At 35.9% G+C, this 18,652-nt stretch overlaps 1 protein-coding gene across 1 annotated transcript; it reads right to left on the bottom strand.

The window, feature by feature from the left end:
• Positions 1-3,134: 3,134 nt before the first annotated feature.
• Positions 3,135-18,221, bottom strand: LOC110023351 (diacylglycerol kinase 3-like). Its single transcript, XM_020722720.1, has 12 exons — positions 17,763-18,221; positions 17,317-17,439; positions 17,073-17,210; positions 16,909-16,994; positions 16,202-16,289; positions 15,860-15,935; positions 14,830-14,912; positions 5,420-5,490; positions 4,685-4,762; positions 4,369-4,456; positions 3,842-3,958; positions 3,135-3,452 (listed from the first exon to the last, which is right to left on the bottom strand). Exons 1-12 carry the CDS (start codon positions 18,111-18,113, stop codon positions 3,297-3,299), a joined length of 1,455 nt encoding a protein of 484 aa, XP_020578379.1. The 5' UTR covers positions 18,114-18,221; the 3' UTR covers positions 3,135-3,296.
• Positions 18,222-18,652: the final 431 nt, after the last annotated feature.

Below are 18,652 nucleotides of genomic sequence, written 5' to 3'. Positions count from 1 at the left end.
ATATGTACATACAATATGATATCAAATCAAAACAGTAGCAATGTATAAAATGCATATAATCAAACACAAATATCATTCATATATATTATACAAGTTAAGTGATCTAGTTAATCATATGTGATGTTTTTCCTGTACCAATTATGGTGAAACATGTATAGTATCATAATATATCATAACAATAAAAATTAACAGAACAATCAATCTTGTGGCATAGCACACAAAAGTCGTGACATCCAGCCCGTCGACACTCATATCATATCATATTCATCATTTATAACCTCCAACATGTATCGAGTGTACAACACTAACCCATTTAAAGTAAAACTATTCGGCCCACCCATGTGCACAGGGTATCATATCTACGCTAATTTGAATCATTATAGTCATTTTTTCTTGCATGCACATATTTCACAATATCATAACATTTCAAACAGTTATATTATACTCAACATCACAATGTATACATAAAGGATGCATGTAAAATAAAATAGAGAGATCCGCAATATGCAATAATATGACCAAACTAGATGCACCAATCAAAATAGAAATTTGCATATTAAACATGTATGTAATCATCTTTGTGTCAGTATTTAATAATATATTTAATTTTAATTATATTTTTATGAAATTCTATATAACTCAAATTAGGATTTTTACCTCAAACAAAAGAAATATCCAGTGAAAATTCAATATGCAAATGTCAAAATGTGCAGAATAGCTAGAGCAATAACCTATTAAAAGTTATATAGTGAAAGTTTCCAAAATATGAAGATATTTTCTAACTGTCTCTTAATATGAAAGTTGAGATGTGACCTCAATAAACGTGCTTCTGTTTCTCACTCGTTCACTTTCTCCCTTATTTTCTTTCCTTCTTTTCAAGGTCTGGGAAAAGTAAAATGCATGGGAAGATTATGGAGAAATGTATGTTCATGGATTTTATATTAAAAAAAGTGTCAAAGACATGCGTAATTATCCAATTTGTTTGGCTTCAATTGCAAAGTTTATATTGCTCAGAACTATAAAAATTATGTAAAAAGTATTCATAAGATAAATTATCACGTCTAGGATATTCTTGTGAAAACGGTTTGAAAGTAAATGTCAAATGATTCTAAAAATAAATATATGTCCACACATGTACATTTCTTAAGAAATTGTAATTGTACAATTAAACTTATATTTTTATATTTATAATTATCATAAAAATATGAAAAAATTATAGTAATTAATATTCATTATTTTCAATATTTTAGTGAAGACAATCTGTAAATGGAGTTTATAACAAGTCATAAAAATTATTCAAATTTTATAAGTCAAATCTAACTTTATATATATATTCAAGTATTTATTAATTATTTATTAATCAAATATTTTGAAATGACTTAAAGTACAAATAACATAAAAATTCATCTCAGTGGACATATTGAAGCATCTATGAATAAAGTACAAGCATGAATATTGTGATTGATTTTCATATATAGAAGTTGTGAGTATTACACAAGTCTATGCATAATACAACCCCGAACAGCTTCCAGCTACTGAAAAGATTTTTACAATACATAAAAGGCACCAATATTATGGGTCTACCTATAAGAAGAAGACCTCCAAAATTAACAGCCTATACAAATTCGAATTGGGCGAGTGATTCAATAGATCAGAAGTCCACTTTTGGATAGTGTATTTCTAAGAACCACTCTAATTTCTTAAGAGCATCCACTCTTCCATTGAAGCTGAATATAGACATTGGATACGGTGGCAACAAAAATTGTTTCGCTTAGGTGTCTACTACAAGACTTCAAAGTATCTGTAGTAGAACAATGGTTTATTATGATAATACATCAACGATAGCTTTGGCAACAAAAATTGTTTCGCTTTTGTACCCTACACAAAAATCAAACATATTGAGATCGATTACCTTTATATATGAGTAACAAAAACAACTTCAACATTGTACTTGTACGTCAAATATATCCAGTCTATTGTAGTCTATATGTTTCCTATAAATAGAAATAGTTGTACTACGCGTATATTTAAATGCAACATATTAATTTTGCATTTACATTTCTCTATTTTGTTCGCGTTCATTCTACTTCTGATAATGAAAAATGACGGGATAATGAATTCTACCAGTAGCCACTAACTACAACTTCTACAACCAACTACAATTTGTACAGCCAACAACAACAGTAAAAACCAACTACTTATATAGCCAACTATAACTTTATAGCCAGCTTTTATTATTGTAACCATCAATTGCGATTCTTGCAACTCAATTTTTACTTTTATAACCAAACTACTTTTACAAATCAATGATCGCCAATTTTTATAGCTCATCTTCTTTGATTTATAAGAAAAGCGAACATATATCCTCTTAATTCTATAATGAATTACTTAAACTAGGACAAAGCCTAATATTTTTTTTTCCCTCATACCAATTCTTAGCTGGAATTCCTACCTTTTAGGTGCTGCAAAATAATACACATAAAATTTCGTTGTTTTTTATTATTTTTTTAATGCCTCATCTTCCTTAATTTTATAATTAATTACATTAACCAGGTCAAGCCCTGCCTCTTTTTTTTTTTTTTTTTTTTTTTGCCCCAACTATTCTCAGCTGGAATCCCATCTTTTATGCGCTGGAAAATTATACAGAGCTCTTTTATTAATTTTTTTTTAATGGTGGGGTAGAGAGAATTGAAAATATAAAAAGGATGGCATTGAATGAGGCCAGCCATCTTAGGGTGCGTTTGGGGCAATTTATGTGTTTCAGAATAAACAATTTATCCTAAAACGTGGCCCACGGGTCGGCTGCAGGGTTCGACCCGTGGTCTGTGTTTAGTGTACAAATAGAACCACATTTTCGGATAAACGGACAAAACGCACGATCCAAACGGTACCGCAATGTTTTCAAAAACACCCCCACTCTTATAAGCTGCCACAAACGGGCCCTAAAGCTTCGACGGGAAGCCTTTTCCTCACAGCAAATCAAAAATATATAGTTTTTCAAATATTTCATATTTAAAAAAATAAATATATAAAAAATATTTTATTCAAAATAAAAAAAAAACAAATCCAAAAAAAGAACGCCTAGTAACCCCTTAGTGAATGAATTCCACTACATCTACTGATGAAGCAAATTATCATACAAGGCACATTGATCCATAAAAATACATGGTAAACAAAAAAGGATCATAATATACTCTATGCTCTACAACACATCTTTTTAATTTTTTTTTTTTTTCATTGAGAAGAATATAGAAGCCTTCTCACATAGATTATGAACTAGCGAATAACAGTTACAATTACCCTGAAATCATGAGTGACTGATAAGGCACTCTCTTTATGTCAACTATCGTTGAGTATTCACCATCGAGAGGCTGCTTCCATGGCTCTCCGTCCATCTGCATGTACGCTCTTCTCCATTCACCGCCTCTGACTTCCAGCCTGATTGCAGCAGCCTGAAAGTTAACCAATAGAGCAAACTGTATCAGCTTCCATATCTCATATGAACCAGAAAATATTATGTCCGGTGTGGATTATGACAAGTTCATTCTTTTAGGCAATTTACAAAAAGATACATCACAACCAACAAAATGAATGATGGATATTAAGTATTATATCGACTATGACAATAGAGCACGGGTAATAAGAATTCGTCACAATTAAAAACTTAACATTGAAGTAATAACTGTCAACATAAAACGAAAATAAAAAAAAAGTACTACTTAAAAGTGGAAAATGGGAGATGAGGAGTGTGAAATACTCATAGCCAAACAGAGCTGAATTTCATGAACGTTCAGCTTATATTAGAGACTTTGGAAGTATGTTAAAGTAAAATTTTAAGTACCTGAGCTATGTGCTTTGCAGTTATAAGCTCAACCATCACGACTGAAGCATGCCAACCTTCCTTGAGGCCAAAGATTTCAAGCAAGCCATCATCCAAATGGGCCTCAACAAAACCTCTCTGTGAAGCAGAATGATAATATAAGCAAAGAATAACAAATCCACTTTGTCAACTGATATTAACAGCTAATAGAACAATGCGGGTCTTTTTTAAAACTTCTATGAATTGCTAGAACGGCTACACGGGAGGAAAAGATATGAAACATGCATATGCTCAAGGGATTCACAAACATGGCGTGCCTTCTACCATCCGAACATGTTGTCAAATACAAGGCAATCAATTTCACATTAATCACTTCTGTATATTTGGCATGGCCTCTTGAGTAATGTTGAAATAAACTTCTGATGAAATTTATTATTAAATGCAAATATAATTGCAAGGCATATCACAGGCAGTAGTATTGATATCAAAAAACAAAATAATAATCCTTTTACAGACCAAATGCAACGGTATATGTAGATTTGCTGTACCTTCTCAAGATATTCAGGATTGGGATGGCCCCAAGGATTCCGTCCACTTCCGTAGTTGTGAAGATTTAAACAAACTATCGACCTAACACTGCAACCAAAAACCAATTATGACAATACATAAACTCAAAAGAAATACACCAGTTTGGAATAATTGGCAAACCAAAGACATTTGTCTCTAGAGCTAATCATTTTTTACTGGAATAAAAAAAAATTAAAAAAAAAAGAAATAGATTGCTAAAGAAATTGTATAACAATAACATAAAGCAAGCAACGTTATCCATCCAAATTCAGATTTTAAATGAAGTAGAAATCTTACCTTCTGGGAACTTCAATTGGCTCCCATTCTGAACAATTTACCTTTTTTACAAAAATGCGTAGTATATTCCTCAGTCCCCTGAATAAATAGGTCCAAAATTGTCATCAATCAGTAAATTTAAACAGCTACACATATTAGGCACGCATAAAGACAGGCCAGCAGAAAACTAAAGGACATAAAAAAATATAGTTCCTATAATAGACCAAATGTATCAGATCTTCAGTTAATATTTGAAGAATCAAATGTTTGGTTTTCTGTTTTGGGTTCTCATAAATATGAGCTGAATGCCAGAAACATAGCCTTAATTTAATTTGAGGAAAGAAATTATTTTGGATGAGAATTAAACTTTATCCCATTCTCATTTTTGGCATAGGTCTGAAAAAAACCCATTAAAAACATGATAAATCATTCATTTTATTTTCAATCTACACCATAATGTGTTCAAGTAAGTAAACTAAACATAGTGAATAGAAAAAAATTTAGCGTCAGAAACAAATGTGGAACTTTTGCCTATATTCTATTTCATTAATCCACTTTGACAAACAACACCCAGACAATAATGAACCAAACCCCGGCAATATGTTCCAACTTTCAAGCAAACCATATAAATACTCCAAATGTAATTAATGTTCAATTGATGCGGCATATAAACAGCACAAATTGCAATAAAATGAATCGAAGGATAACAAAATTACTGGCACAAGTGCTGCCATTTTAATGCATCAAACCGCTAACCTTAGGCTAGGATCAGTTGTGCAGGGTGTAAAGAACCATCCTTGAGAGCAGCTATATCCACCGTAGATTAGCTGGAACGAAGAACATGAAATCAATTAAATAATATGAAAGTAACTATTTTCACTTTCTTATGTATAAATGAGGAAAAAAGTAAAGCTAGGATGCAAGTAGTAAAGTACACTTGCGCTAAATGACACTACAATACTAGCTTAAAGCTGAACGGGTACACCACCTGAACAAGTAAAATTTTGTAATAACTGCCATGACATTTCTGGACGGATTCTAGATTAATAGTATAATAGAAATTTCATCAAAAGGAGATCACTAGAGAATCTCCACAATCATGCCTTTCCTGGCTTCCGGGTTTTAGGTTTAAGAAGATTTTCAAAATCCATCCCTCATGAGGGCATTTGTAACTTGTCTCACCGCAACCAAAGTTTTAGAAATGTATACCTGATAACAACTAAAATTCTAGCCTTCAAGTTCAATAACACATCTCATAACAACCACCTGTTGGGAATGTCTCAGTTAGAGCTGTACTTAAGATTCCCTGGTCAATGTATTCAAGAACTTCTTTACTCCATAGCTACTCCATAAATAGTGTTCTATTGTACCTAACAATGTATTGGTTTCATAAATTCATATGTGAGATTTCTGTCTTTACATTCTATCTTCTCTATTCTCTTCTCTCTGCAATTTATTTCTGAAGATGTTTTCATGGCATCAGAGATAGAAAATGTAACAGGTTATCTCTCTTCCATTTCTTTTTCTAATTTCTCTTCTTCGTTCCAATTTCTTCATTAATTGTTCATTTCTCTCTCATTATGGATTCAGCTAACTCCACAAATGAAAACTTATCATTCCTAACTCCATCTCCATCAATCCCTCTCTCTCAAATTTCTCATACCAACATCAGAAATCTGGCCGCCATATAGCTTATAATTGAAAGCTACCCTATCTGGAGATCTCAGGTATGCAAACTGTTCAAGGCCAATGGTTTTGAAACATTTCTTGAGGGTACATCTTGTCCATTGCCAGCTTTACCTGATTCAAGTGAAAGTTCTCCAAACAATTCCCATCACATATGGAAGCTCATTGATCAGAATCTTGCACCAGCCATTTATTCAATAATCTCCCAATCTATCTTACCGCGTGTTCTAAACCTTGAATCTACATCTGCTTTATGGATGGATCACACTGTCCAAACGACAGCAATGCCTAAGCATTACATTAGAGAAGTCATATTAGTGGAAGGTCATGATGGGGGCCCAACCAGTTATTTTGGAAAAGAAGACTAGCTCTTTTGCAAGACATAGTATTGGCCCTCTATGCGTCAAGATGTGGACCGCCATTTGCAGAGAGGTGTCATATTTGTCATTTAGCCAAGACAAGAAATCAAAGTCAGGTTTATACATTTTAGAATTTGTGGTTGGTTTACCACACACTCAATGACACTAGGATTCTGTGATGATGGTGGTGGATAGATTCTTCAAGTGGCCCACTTTGTTGGCATCCAAATCCTCATTAGAGTCTCTCACATTGCAATTTGTACTTCAAGGATGTAGTTTGTTTACAAGACAATCCACGTACTATTATTTTAGATCGGCATGTTATATTTTTAAACCAATTTTAGAAGACATTATGGAGTAAATTGGGAACCAAACTTCAATATAGTTCAACTTCCCATCCACAAACTGATGAGCAAACAAAAACTGTGAATAAAAATCTTGGAAATCTACTTCGTTGCTATGTGGGTAAGAATCTTGCACAATGGGATCTTCTATCACAATTGTAGTTTACTTATAACCGGTCCCGTAGCCAAACATCCAAATACAACCATTTTAAGGTGGTTTATGGGAAAAATCCTCTCTCTCCGCTTGATCTTACGTTGGATATTCCAATCAAGGGCATGATCCCGAATATTAAGGCTTGGCTAAAATGAAATCCAAGAGCTCCATAAGTTGGTTCGAGAGAATATCCTTAGACAAAATGAAGTGTATCAGCGACAAACAAACAGAAGTAAAAAAGGCACTAACGTTCAAAGGAAACAAAGTATGGATTCAATTAAGGAAACAACATTTTCCTCCAAAAAACACTTGGGAAGCACAAAGCCAAAGTTGACGTACCTTTCTGGATTGTGAAGTGTATTAATGACATCGCTTACCAAATTGATCTCCCAGACGATTATACTATTTTTACTACATTCAACATCGTCGACTTGACTCCACATTATACATCTGATTATGAAATACAACTAATGAAGAATCCCTGCAAACCTCAAGAGATTGACATCAGAGCTTGGAGATTATTCTAATGTTATTGTGATTGTTTTATTTCAGTCTTTTTTATTTTGTTTCAAATGTTTTTCTATAATTTTATTTATTTGGATGGCAAACTTGTAATAAGGGAGGTTCTTAGCTTATATAGAAGACCTATAGGTTGTTTTGGGAGGCAGCTTTTGAAGAGTTTCTTTTCTTTCCTTGGAGAGTGGTTTGGTGCTCATCTCGTAACCTTAGTTGTTGTATCTTGAGGTGCCTCTAACGTGATGCTTTGGCCATTGTACCTCATCTTCGTCTCAGAAATCTTGACGTGTTTTGTTTCCAATTGTTTTTTGTTCTCTATTTGCTCTTTTCAGTTGGTCCTCACTACAGTTTTTTTTTCCCTATTGTTGTGTAAGTATGGATCCCACAAGGCGTCCTCATCTCGTAATCCTTTCCATTTAATAAAAATTTCATAGTGATCAACATGAAATTGAAAGGATGTATTGTGCATGTCCTTCTGTGGCATCTGAATATATTGATACTGACTTCAAGTCAATCTTAGAGTATACTGCAGTCCCAAAAAACTCTTCAATAACTAATTGATCACCGGGATAGAAAATTTGTCAGGTTCGGCTTCCTCATTTATTGTCTGATAATCCACACGGAAGCGCCAACTCCCATCCTTCTTCAATGGCGAGGTTGTCCTAGAGAAAGAACTCACACTTAGCTATATGATCTCGACCTCCAACTTCTCTTGAACCCATCTCTCGATCTTGTCCTTCTATACATGTGAGTAGTGATATGGTGGTACATGGATTGGAGAAACCAACGATCTAAAGATTATTGCATGCTCAAGTTTGTTCCCCATTCCTTTGCTTGATCCCATAGCTCTCGTTATGCCTATAGCAGCGACGCTGCTCGGATGCCACAATTTCATCAAATTGTCGTATGATCCCAGCCTAAAGAAGCTCACACTAGGTTATATGATCCAAGCCTCCAACATCTCTCGGATCTCGTCCTTTTGTACCTGAGAGTAGTGATATGTGCATACACTGATGAGTGAAAACCCCGATCTCAAGATTATTGCATGCTCGAGTCAGCTTCGAATTTCTTTGCTCAATCCCACGGCTTTCAAACCGCCTAGAACAATGATGTTGCCCTAATGCCGCATAATTTCTTCATGTTGCTTTCGCTCACACCGGCTTTAAACGAGCCACTCAATCCTGTGGTGGACTGAGGCGATCTTGGGTGAAACTCAGCAATCATCTTCATCAATTTTTAAGAGTCGTGAATCTTCCCTCCATGGATGACAACCGGCTTGCCAAAGATGAAAAACACTCGTCCATTTCTAATTTGATGTGACGCCTCTTTTCTCAAATTTCTTCTCCAGACATCTATGTCTTTAGTCGCCGATGCTCCCAAGAAAGTTTTCAATCACAAATGCAGAACATTGTACCTCACAATCCTCTGTTGGTTTCCTAACTAACTCTAATCGCAACTGTATCGAGAGGTTTAGGAGCAAAATTCTTATACATGGGTTCGACACGAAACTCATAAACACCGCGATCGTTTATCGTTAGCTTATTCGCTAGCTCATGACTGTATCGCAAGGTTAAGTCAGCGTTTGTGACAACGACGAAGGCACCTGTAAACTGAGATCCAGTCGGCTAAAAACCTATATCTAATCGCGACTATATCGCGAGGTTACTGTTAGGACAAAAATCCTATACACCGCTATCCCATCGGCTGCCAAGAATTAATAAGCCCCGATCCAATTGGCTAAGAAATAATGAAACCTTGATCTTCTACTACTCAATCGAGATCCTTACTATCACCATCCTAACAACCACGATCCTGACTACCTTGATGTCACAATCTGACGTTGCTTTTCAGAAAGTCAAAGGCTCTGTATGTCGCGATCCCAGCCTTTCCTAACATCTGCATGTCGTGATACCGTCGATGATTTTCGAGAAATCGATTGCTTTGATTACAATTTGGTACAAAAACATGACAAATCTCTATAGAAATTAGGGCAAATAAAATATTTTGTTTCAAGAACACAAAACAACACAACTTAGATACATAAATATAAACATGTACAAGTCGAAATGTATCCATTCTTTTTCAAACCCCAACCCTAACACCTACAATTCGAGAGATAGGCTACCTCTCCTAAACCCTAATCCTAAGATTGAAGACAACAATCTCTTCATAACATAACTTAACACTAAATATATTAAACTCTATTTATACCACACAATAATAATTAATAAATGACGAGATTGTCTTTTTAACCTCGCACCTGAAATAAGCCTTCAAATTATTTGTTGGGCTCTGTGTCGGTGTAACAAATATGCTTAGATGATTTTGGACATAAGTAACAAAATTTTAAAAAATGCACCCTATCATATGGATGGACAATATTAGCACTAGGAGACTAGGGAAGGAAAAAAGGATAAACCTCAAGTAAGATGGATGAAAAGAGATCAAAATAATTTGTTAAGAATAGATTAAAACTTAAAAAAATAAAAAATAAAAAAAAAGAATGAAAAATAAAAATGCATAAAGCCAACACAAATAGTTGGGATAAGGCCAATGTTGCTGATGATAGTGATAAGCTTGCGTACCACCATGTATAAAATGAAGAAGGTAAAAATTCAATAAAACTACATGGCAAATACAATCATGCATAACCATTGAGAAGGCCTTGCAAATGATAAAAATTTTCAACACTAAAAATCCAAAAAATATCAATGTGTCCATGTCATATGAGCAGAAGCCTGAAGCAAAAATTGTTTGCCTTGTCTTATAATAAGCAAATAAGTAGAGAAAATGAGTGAAAACAGATAATGTAATTGAAAAAAAAAATAAGCAACAAAAATTTTTTAACTGTTTACAAAATCCAATCACATTCATTAAAATCAATAAATAAATAAATAAAACTCCTTAAAAATTACTGCTAGAAATTTAAGCAACGTAAATCATAAGCATGAAAAAAAAAAGTAGAAGAGTGCAGACGCCCAAAATTTAATGCAGCACTTTCCTTAAAAGATATATGCAAAAAAAATTCCACTGAATTCAATAATTATATAAATGCATAAAATTCACCCCCTATCACGTAGTCCTGGAATCTAGAACCTTTCATACAAGAGGATATATTACAAGACAAAATCAATATATCTAAGACATGAAGATAGGATATACAGGGCCCTTGATCTTTAAACGTGCTGATACTCAGTAAACCAGGGTCAAGATCAGTTCAAATTTCAGAACAATCTCAAATCTAGACAAGCTTAGCTTGCACAATCCAGCATTGCTTAGAGGCTAGGTTTGATATTTAATGTTAATCACAATTTAAAACCCCTCTGAATTTCGATTGATGTCCATTTTAGTTCAATATATAAGCATGCATCCTTACATATATAGATGCATAAACACATTAAAACAAGTTTAAATGCTTACAAGAATTATACACACACACCTTCATGTAAAATAGTAATAAAGATTTTGATCCAACCCCAAATTTAGCCCAATTCAACAGTGGCTTAACTCAATTCAAGTTTAATTAGAACAAAACATAGTCCCACAATTGTGATATGGTCTGACGTCAAAATCAACATGTTTTTCTACAAAAATTAGTCCAAACACACATATTTTCTTTAATAATCCAAACAACTCAACAAGAATACAAAATATAAGCACCTACAACTCGAGAGGTAGGCGGTCTCTCCCAACTCTTATAATTTGAGAAGTAGGAAATCTCTCCCAAACCCTAAACCTAAGACTCACAATCCAATCTCATGCATAAATCTAACCCTATACATAATAAGCATATTTATACCCAACAATAATAATAATAAGTCTAAATTGCCCTTAGGTGTACAAAAGACATTTGTTTTTTGTCTAGGCGCCAACATAATAATACTCTCCCACCACCAAAAGACATCCTGCCATCAAGGTGGAAAAAAGTGAGCGTTCCTCCTCCCCCACAAATATCTCTACTTCTTTATTCTCTGCCACCTCGTCATGCACTATGAGAACTTGTAATTTCGATCCTTGCAACTGTGTCCTGTGGTAAACTTCTCATCATACTAAAAAAATAACCCATTGGCTTGCTTCTCCCGAATTTGTCTCTATAAGGCGCTTGAATGTTGCTCAGAGTCATGGTCAATTAGTCGTGTCCTGTGCAAACTCCCTCTGGACTTCCACTATTTGAGCTTTTGATGTCGCCATGATTTTAGCAGATTGGTAACATTTGTGTTGCTCCTGCTGGCCTTCTCCATAAATTTTTTGTCCTCTCCCATCTGAGCTAGCTCCATCGTCTCCCTCAATCTCCTCGGTCTCAATAGTCAGACTGGTGTTTGTATGTTGGGCTTTAGGCTCTTCATGAAATTTTCCTCCAATCCTGCTTCAGAAATCCTCCTTAGCCATCCCGCAAAAGCTCAAATCTCTCTTTGTATTCCATGACAGTCCCCTCTTGAGTTAATACAAAGAAATACTTATGTAGGTCTCCTTCCCAACTTGCTTGAAAATGTTCCAAACAATCATTGAATTTCTCCCACGAATGGATCGAGTATCTAGGCTCCCTCCACTGAAACCAGACTAGAGCTTTCCCTTCCAAACATAACCCTGCTGTCATAAGTTTCTCCTCCCCATCTAGCCCATTCACCGCAAAGTATTGTTCCGCCCGATACACCCACTCATGTGTTTTCCCCCTCGAAAATATGCATCTTCAACTTCCTAACTCTAACATCTCCACCCCAGCTTTCTCTCCCTCCGTTGTTTCCCCCATGTATCAAGGGTAAAACTCTCTTTTTCGATCGTAATCATATCCTCTCTCCGCTTCTATCCTTTCTTCTTCGTGCTCCTCCATACCTCTTGCATAATGTATTCATGTTTTGACCCACCCGCCTCTATCAAAAATCTCTAATTCACCCTCAATCGAGCCTTGAGAGGGTGTTCGTGATGGTGGATGTTTTCCTCCTCATGCTCCTCACACTAGATATCTTTTTCTTTCGTTCTTACAACGGATTCTCCAGTCAACATTTGGTTAGGGTTTGCAAATTATGCTATCGGTAGGCCTATTTAGCATTTCTTGCATTTCCTCGATGCTCTCGAATTGGTCATCCGATCGGTTCTCCATATAAGAAAACATGTCCTATATGGTGGCAATTTTTCTTCCATCCTGAATCAGATTTGACTAATCTATTCCTCTAACTTCTTCTCTAAATCTACTTTCTTGGTTGTCATCCTTCTCAATCTTTTTTTTATAACCAAATGACGAAAGCACTGATATGTTGTTGAAAAAAACCAATCAACTGAAAATTCCGAAATTTCAGAGTTGATACTGCTGAAAATAACAGCAATTAGGGCAAACAAATAAATCAACTGAAAGTCACGTTATGTCATGATCTCGTCGATGCTTAACAGCTACAAGAATTGCAACTATATCGCACGAGATATGTCACAATCCCGCTGCCAGCACCTTGCAAGCATTGATTCGTATGATTCATCGCTTTCTTTAGCGTCGAAGCCGTGCGTTACAATTACGGGGAAAAGACTGAAAGGCGCGATCCTTCCCCACACGACGATCCCAAGCAGGAGAGAAAGACGTGATCCCTTGTCCGTCTTGCACACGACTCTATGTGAATCAGTAAGTTGTGATACTTTTGTCGCCTTCCCCAATAGTTATGGCGCATCTGTATCACGACCCCGGATCGCGTGAGGAGACAAATGTCTATCGAGTAGCTCTGATCGCGACTATATCGGGTAGACGACGTGAGAAGAAGAGAAGTCGGCACGAGAGGAAGAGGAAAATGGGAGTTTTGGGTCTCTATACGCCATTTCCCTATTGCAATGCCCAAGACCCGCACCCGATCCTTCGCGTCTTGGTAAATGACAATACTTTGTGTCCCTTGCACGTGATTGTATGCGAATTTCAGGTCTTGGTAAGCCATGATCCTTCACCGCGTAGCAATCCTTGCCCGATAAAATCGACTGCGATGTCATGCTACCTTCGCCGCAAGCTTTTATCATGATTGTAATACGATCCCGAGCACTTTTCCTAAAAATTTTGCTCTTATCCCAATTTGATACAATTAGACGTCAAAATCAACACGATTTTTCACAGAAATTAAATTATTTTCATCAATAATCCAAACAACCCAACAAGAATACAAAAGAAAAGCACCTACAATTCGCGAGAGGTGATTTCTCTGAATTCCCATAATTCGAGAGGAATGAAATCTCTCTCAAACCTAAACCTAAGACTCAAAATACAATCGCATGCATAAATCTAATCCTAGATATAACAAGTTTATTTATACCAAGCAAAAATAGTAATAAAAGCCTGAATTACCCTTAGACATACAAAATACAAAGTTGCCCTTAGGTTAGGCGCTAACGTAACAAGTTGGCTCACTAATTTTATTCGAGCTCGATATAAAACAAAAATCGATTCAATTTTTTTTAGTATTTATTTGTATTTATTTGTATTTTAATCAAATTAACAAGCTTTGCCAGTGATGGAGCCATCCATAGTTCATAAGACAATTAATTTGCAAGAAAACAGGCAGATGGCCAGCAATGAGGGACTCAATGATTCCTCTATGCACGTGTAATGTGCAAAATTAACTTAAAATACAGAGGCCACAATCTAAACATCTTCAACCAAAAATATGGAGAGCAAGGCTGTATGAACTAATCTCACTAGGCCAACTAAAAGTTGAACATTGCATAGATCCTTACTTTCCACAGTAACAACCAGCCTAAACTTCATAGAGCATTTAAAACACAGCGTGATGACTACAAAATATAGTGGATTGGCACAAAGACTTCCTAAGCATGCATCTATGTGCGTATCAAAAATAAACAAGGCATCTCTGCTAGGCTTTTCTCTACCTAAAAATCAGCGTGCAAGCAAGTATAAGATCTATGACACAAATGCCAAGTTCCACACGAAGTAGCAAGAAATTTGTACTAGAAGTTGCAAAAAAGAAAAAGAAAAAACATTACAGTTAAGACATATAACTTTAAAGACAACTAAGGCAACTAGAAACAAGAAAGAAAAGACAACTTCAAGAATATCTACAGAATAGATACACATATGAGCTTCAAGTTTAACAAATTTGGAAGAAGGCTAAACAAAACCTTATTTGAAATTGGACCTCGTGCAAGATGTGGATTTTTGTCACGTAGATGATGGAATCCATAAGCAACTTGAGCATCCATTCCTTCATCATGAAATTAGAAAATTAATTTTCCTGAAATATACACAAAAAAACTCGAAAATACAAAAATGTAAAATTATGACACAAACATGTCATGTTGAATAAGTTAAGCAAAAAAGCTCGAGTAAATAGCATTTTAACACCATTCCTTCATTAATTCTTTGATTTATTACAGTAGCAATGCCTCAGTTTAAGAATAAGGTACTAATCTTGAGAAAAATAATGAATAAATTGCAAAAACAAGAGCATCCAAAACAAAACCAAAGAAAAAAATAAAGTTTAACAAGAGTATCCAATATGTATCTATGTGTGTGTGTGTGTGTGTGTGTGTGTGTGTGTGTGTGTGTGTGTGTGTCTGTGTGTGTGTTTGTATGTGTGTTTGAATGTCAGTGTGTGTATGTATGTCTGTATGTCGGTGTGTGTGTATGGATGTATGTATGTATGTATGTGCATGTTTGTATGCATGTGTGTATATATGCATGTTCCTCCCCTGACAACGATAATTCATGATAATCGCAGGAAGTAATGCAAAACATGGAAATTTCACCTCTGCTATTTAACTATCCACAGTTTCATTTATTGCCAATTTAAGTGGCCTGAAAACAGTTATAAAATGATTTTCATATGATCCCAAAAAAATTCATATTAAATCCTTGATATAGTAAAGCAATAATTTTCCAACTTTTAAAAAATCATTATGAAGAAGTACGAAAAGCTAAAAGGGAGGGAAAAGTACCATGCAATCTGAAAGAATAAAAACAATGAATTTGGAGATAAAAGCATTGACATCAAACGGTAAGGAATTTCAATACATGTATAACGTCAAACAAACAAATATCAGGCGACACATGCTTAAACTAGCAAGTATGAATCAAAGAACAACTTATTAAAATAAAAAACTTCAAGAAAAATGCATTAATGCACCAGAGAAATCCCAAGTTTAGACTTACCAATACTAAAATAGTTATAGAAGACCCCTTCAAAGCATGAAACCCTTTCCGGAAAATTACCACCAATATCAAACTCCTGTGAAAAATATTCACATCAGAAAAAACATAAGGAAGAACTAAGAAATAAAATTAAATAAGTGCAAATAATAGGAACCACAAGTACTATGATATTACAGAAGTTTGCAAACTGAAAGAAAAATTTCAATAAATCAAAATGAGAAAGGTAAACGAAAATGATCAGCCTAGAGTCTAAATATTGTAGGGCAGCAATAATCTGACGCGGGTTAGAACAAGAACCCTTGTCTGAAAGAAAAGAATGAAGACTAAAACTACTTTCACAACCTGACTGAAGTTGGGTTGCTCTCTATGCTTAAGAGAGTGAGGCAATTCTATTTTTTCTGCTTCAGGCATTGTGACTGTAACATGCCAACTGCAAGAAAAAAATATGACAACCATCAATTCATGCAAAAAAAACAACTAGAAAATACTCATGTAATCAAAATGTTGGATTTACAGGCATGTTTCACACTTCTTTCACACCCCCCCCCCCCCACCACCCTCCCCCCCCAACAACAAAGCCACTGTCATCTCTAATTAATTTGCTCCCAAAACAGTATAAGCATACATATATATGATATAAAACAAAAGAGAAACATACAAAAACCTCAAGAAAATTTAACATGAACTTTTAACAGAAGATACTGCATATGGTTTCAAAACAAACCTAAACTAGCCTGTTTTTTGCACTTAAATGTACCAAATAGCAAATGCTATACAGCACTGCAGGAGAAAGCTTCATAATGTAAATATTGTGACGCACATTAACACTTCCCATTTTCATTACAATCAATTTGAATGGTACGACATGAGTATATTGATTTATGCCATGCCACTAGCTATTAGTGACACTACTAATCGTCCAAAATAAGTGCAAAGAAATAACATGTCAAAAAATAACGCTTTGTAAAGGAATTTTGGACAAGAAGCTGGATAGTATTATCATAATACGAAGACTACACTGACAAGAAGTAATAGAAGACAAATGTCACCTATCCAAACGGCAAACAGGACCGTTGGTTGCCTTAAGAAGCGCACGTTTTACAGCAGATCTCCAGGCGAATGGAAATGCGCCGCCCTGCATTGAAATAACAAAAATTTAGATAACAACACCATTGCCGGAAACCGTTGAACTTCTTGTAAAGCAGCGCCTTACCCAACCAAAGCTCCTAGAAAGATCGTTTCCCGTACCAAGCGGAATAATAGCTGTCGGAGGAACTGGCTCTCTGTTTTGAGCATGAAGCTCTCCGAGACATCCTAATACCCAACCTACTGTACCGTCACCTCCGGCGACCTGCCAAGCAAAGTGCACACAGTTTTAGCAAAAAAAAATACTATTGATGCTTTACTAAACCATTTTTTTCACACGATGTCCATTATTATAGATCAAAACAGCATACCATAACCCTCAACCGCTCTCGAGTGACTTTAGCAACTACATCACCAGATTCCGCCAACCTCTCCAGGCACAGCAACAAGTAATGCACGAAATCCGAGGGTTTTACTTCAGATAGATCAAAAACCTGCAGCGCAAACTTCAGTCTGTAAACAACCTCAAAACTAAAAACAAAAGAGGGATCATATGCAGGAAACATATAAACAATCACTGAGACCCTGCTTTTCCTCTTCAAAATAAGAGGGGAAAAACTGAAAACCGCTAAAACAACTGAATAGTACAAAAACCCAGATCAAAGTTTCAAACCCAATCAGGATGTAAAACCAAAAATAAAATAAAATACATCCAATCGTGGATGCGATCCCAAAAAATCCGCATACTCCTCCACACAGGCCATATCGGAAAACCAAACTCCTTTTCAAACCAGAGAAAGCGAAAAAGAAATTCAACCTGGTTTTCTCCCATGAGCTCCTGCAGCCTAGCCATGAGTTCCGGCCCATGTCGCCCCCCACTTCGCGAGTTCACAAAGACCACCACAGGCGCCTCCGGCGGCTCCACCACCCCCCTCTGAGCAGCCGCATCGGCATACTTCCTTGCCGCAACACCCGGCTCCCTAAACTTGATAGCTTCCCGCATCGACGCCGCCAGGTCCGCTGGGATCAAGATCCTCCTCCTCAGCTCTTCCTTATCCACCCGCGTCCCCGCTGCCGCCCCTCCTAAACCCTTCAATGCATCCAGTATCGAAGACCTCGTCGCCACTCTCGTCTCCACCATCTCTGCTGGCGCTGTCCTCTCCCCCATCTCTCTCTCTCTCTCTCTCTCTCTCTCTCTCTGTGCGTATTCTTTGCTCTGCTTCTCGGCTTCGCAGTGAGATGGAAACCGGAACGAAGCGGTTGTGGGAAAGGAAAGATGAAGTGGAAGGTAAAGATTGTGTGCCTTGAATTAAATGACGAAACTGCCACTATATACATAAATTTAAATTTTTATCGTGGCGTACAGGGAAGGGGCATAATCGGTAATTTTGCATCTTCTCGGATCAATAACTCTGCGGTCAATTCATGTTTAATTCAATTACTAGAAAATATTTTTAGATCAAATTCCGACCTAAATTTTCTCCATTTGGAGGCGGATATTTCGCCCATCGACTAACTGGAAAAGTGATGCAATCCGTTGCCGCGAAGCACAGAACAGCAAACAGCGAATGTTTTTCATATGAATATTTTTTTATTTTTATTTTTTATTTGGAAAATGACTTGAATTTTCGTTAAAAGATAAGTGCCGTGTGGAAACTCAAAAATAATAATAATAATAATAATTTGACGTTCACGGTAGTACAGACA

The sequence above is a fragment of the Phalaenopsis equestris genome, unplaced genomic scaffold, assembly GCF_001263595.1.
Source record: "Phalaenopsis equestris unplaced genomic scaffold, ASM126359v1 Scaffold000224, whole genome shotgun sequence".
NCBI lineage: Eukaryota > Viridiplantae > Streptophyta > Magnoliopsida > Asparagales > Orchidaceae > Phalaenopsis > Phalaenopsis equestris.
Note: the sequence above shows the minus strand (reverse complement) of the source record. Positions and strands in the feature narration are given on the sequence as shown.

Excerpts from the sequence above, each read along its gene's own strand:
- LOC110023351 (XM_020722720.1), bottom strand. The coding sequence starts at position 18,113 with ATGGGGGAGAGGACAGCGCCAGCAGAGATGGTGGAGACGAGAGTGGCG. Across the intron at positions 17,211-17,316 it reads GAGAGCGGTTGAGGGTTATG|GTCGCCGGAGGTGACGGTAC; the intron begins GTATGCTGTTTT and ends TTTGCTTGGCAG. Across the intron at positions 16,995-17,072 it reads TTTCTAGGAGCTTTGGTTGG|GGCGGCGCATTTCCATTCGC; the intron begins GTAAGGCGCTGC and ends ATTTCAATGCAG.